General features: G+C 46.9%; 1 protein-coding gene across 6 annotated transcripts in view; it reads right to left on the reverse strand.

Moving 5' to 3' along the window:
- The window catches only part of cttn (cortactin), a 28,965-nt gene that overhangs the window by 2,709 nt on the left and 23,909 nt on the right, over window positions 1-2,347 (reverse strand). For all 6 annotated transcript variants that reach the window (XM_032510770.1, XM_032510767.1, XM_032510771.1 and 3 more), the window contains one exon: window positions 1,885-1,953. In XM_032510770.1, the coding sequence (XP_032366661.1) occupies window positions 1,885-1,953 (69 nt within the window). The remainder of the gene's footprint in view (window positions 1-1,884; window positions 1,954-2,347) is intronic.

The raw sequence follows: 2,347 nt of genomic DNA on the forward strand, positions 1-2,347 counted from the left end.
GTTTGTATCAACCTATAACCCAACCACATGATTACACACTCACACACTATTATTGGTTTTTATCAACCTATAAATAAAGGAGCAAGGGACTGCCTCGGCGCGACTCTCTCTTGGGTGTTCGGCCCAGCAGGTTGCCCTTTGTACAAAGTAGCGTGGTTGTCCCGTGTCATCTCTTGAGCCATCTTAAACGTGAAGAGAGAAATCTCTTCCCAACGGGTCACACGAATCTGACGCTTTTCTCCAAAACCACTTGTAATTAACAGCTGGAAATCTTGAAGGTACAAACTCCGACAACGAGACGTGCGAGCACACAGCTTCACACAGCTTGGGGGGGTGCTGCTTAAATGACCACATTCAATTCTGACGTTTTGAAAGCGATATGGAAATAGGTTAAGTTAAACAGTTAAACAGATAGCTTTCTCTACATATTTATCATACCATTTAAACAGTTGCATATTTTTGTATTCCCAACATGTTGTCCTATTATTTCATGTACAGTATATTATATGTATATATTTTGTATTTTATTTATATTACGTTCTGTGTGACTGATTTTGCTGCTGTAAACACTGTAATTTCCCATTTTATGGGTTCAACAATATCTCTCTACGTATCTTACCCATCCCCACCACACGTCTCTCTCTCTCTCGCTCTCTCTCTCGTCTCTCTCTCTCTCCTCTCTCTCTCCTCTCTTCGTCTCTCTCTCTCCTCTCCTCCCTCTCTCTCTCGTCACTCTCTCTCTCATCTCTCATCCGTCCTATCTCGTCCCTCCTCCCCTCTCGGATCTCCCGCGCTCTCTCGCTTCTCTCGTCTCTCTCCCTCACTCTCCCTCCTCTCTCCTCGTCTCACTCTCTCTCTCTCCTCTCGTCGTCACTCCCCCCTCTCCTCTCTTCTCAGGGTTCTCATCTCTCATCGCTTCTCTCATTCTTCATCTCTCTCCCCCCCCCTCCGCTCTCGTCTCTCTCGCAAAGCTCCTCCGCTCTTTCTCAGATCCCCACCCGCATCTCAGTCTCTCTCCTCTCTCTCCTCTCATCTCCCCACCTCATCTCTCCTCTCAGAAATTCACATCGCTCCTCTCTCTCTCTCTCTCCCCTCTCCTCCCTCTCCCCCGTCTCTCTCCTCGTCCATCCCGGTCTCTCTCGTCACATCAACTCCCCCCCATTCTCTCTCTCCTCGGCTACCCCACCTCTCTCCCTCTCCCCTCATCCCCAATTTTATCCTCAGATCTCCTTGTTTTTTTTTTTTTTGTTTTTCTTTTTTTACTCTCCTTTCTCTCATCGCTCTCGCGTCTCTCTCCTCCGGCACTGTCTCGCTATGCGTCCTCTCCCGGTCCCTCTCGCATCTCCTCTCACTCGACTCACGCTCTCATTCCACAAAGATCGTCTCTCCGAGTCGTCTCTCTCTCAAAGGGCTCATGTGCAGGTCACACAGTAGAGGTTCTGGTCATCACTAGTTCTTAACGAAGCTAAAACGATACAAGGAGTCCGGATCAACTGAAGGACACTTCCAGGATAATAAGTACTGCTCACGGTGTGTTGCCGTTCTCAATCAAGCTTTTAGCTAGCTACATGCTGAGTTTGAACCTTTTTTTGGAAGAAAATGTGGACGGTGCAACAAGGCAGGCCTGATTGGTTATTTAAGGGAATGATTGTGAAGATTTATAAAGAATACGTGTGGGCGATGTGGGCATTTCCTCTCTAACGGGGACATTTTGGGACCGATTGCTGTGGACGAAGCAGACACGAAGACATAACTATTTGAAAGCGATGCACCCGATTCTGGGGACTGATTTCTGTTGACACCTTCTCTTTTATAAACGCTGGTGTGAATCAGCCCTTTAATTCTGCGTCCCGGCTGCCACGCCGTCCCAGCTCCCAGTCTCACCTGCTTGGTAGTCGTACAGGGCCACGGCCGTCAGCCCCAGGTCCTCGCCGTACTCGTCCAGCTGGCCGTCTGCAGGAGGAAGACGCTGGGTTAGGTCAGCTCGTTGGTGTTGTTAGTCCGAGGAAAGAGACAGACAGACTCTGGCTACAAAGACACTTATACCATGTTTTTTTCTTTTTGTGTCTTTATACCTAAAAAAATAGTGTTGGTTTTTTAAACATCAAAAGCATGTAGAAATGTTCTAGTAATAACTCAAAATATAGGTACAATCCTGAAAATGCTATATAATAATTTAGCCTAATTTTCCTTATATTCAAGACCTTTTTAAGACCTTAAAGACCATGTGGGTACCCTGTAGTACTAAGTGTAAGAAGGAGGGGTACCGCAGGCCGCTGTCAGACTCTACACCACCTGATAGTGTTGTAGTTTCTCTTCCTGTTTTTCATTTACTCCACACACTCTC

This window comes from Etheostoma spectabile, unplaced genomic scaffold (assembly GCF_008692095.1).
Source record: "Etheostoma spectabile isolate EspeVRDwgs_2016 unplaced genomic scaffold, UIUC_Espe_1.0 scaffold271, whole genome shotgun sequence".
Classification (NCBI taxonomy): Eukaryota; Metazoa; Chordata; class Actinopteri; order Perciformes; family Percidae; genus Etheostoma; species Etheostoma spectabile.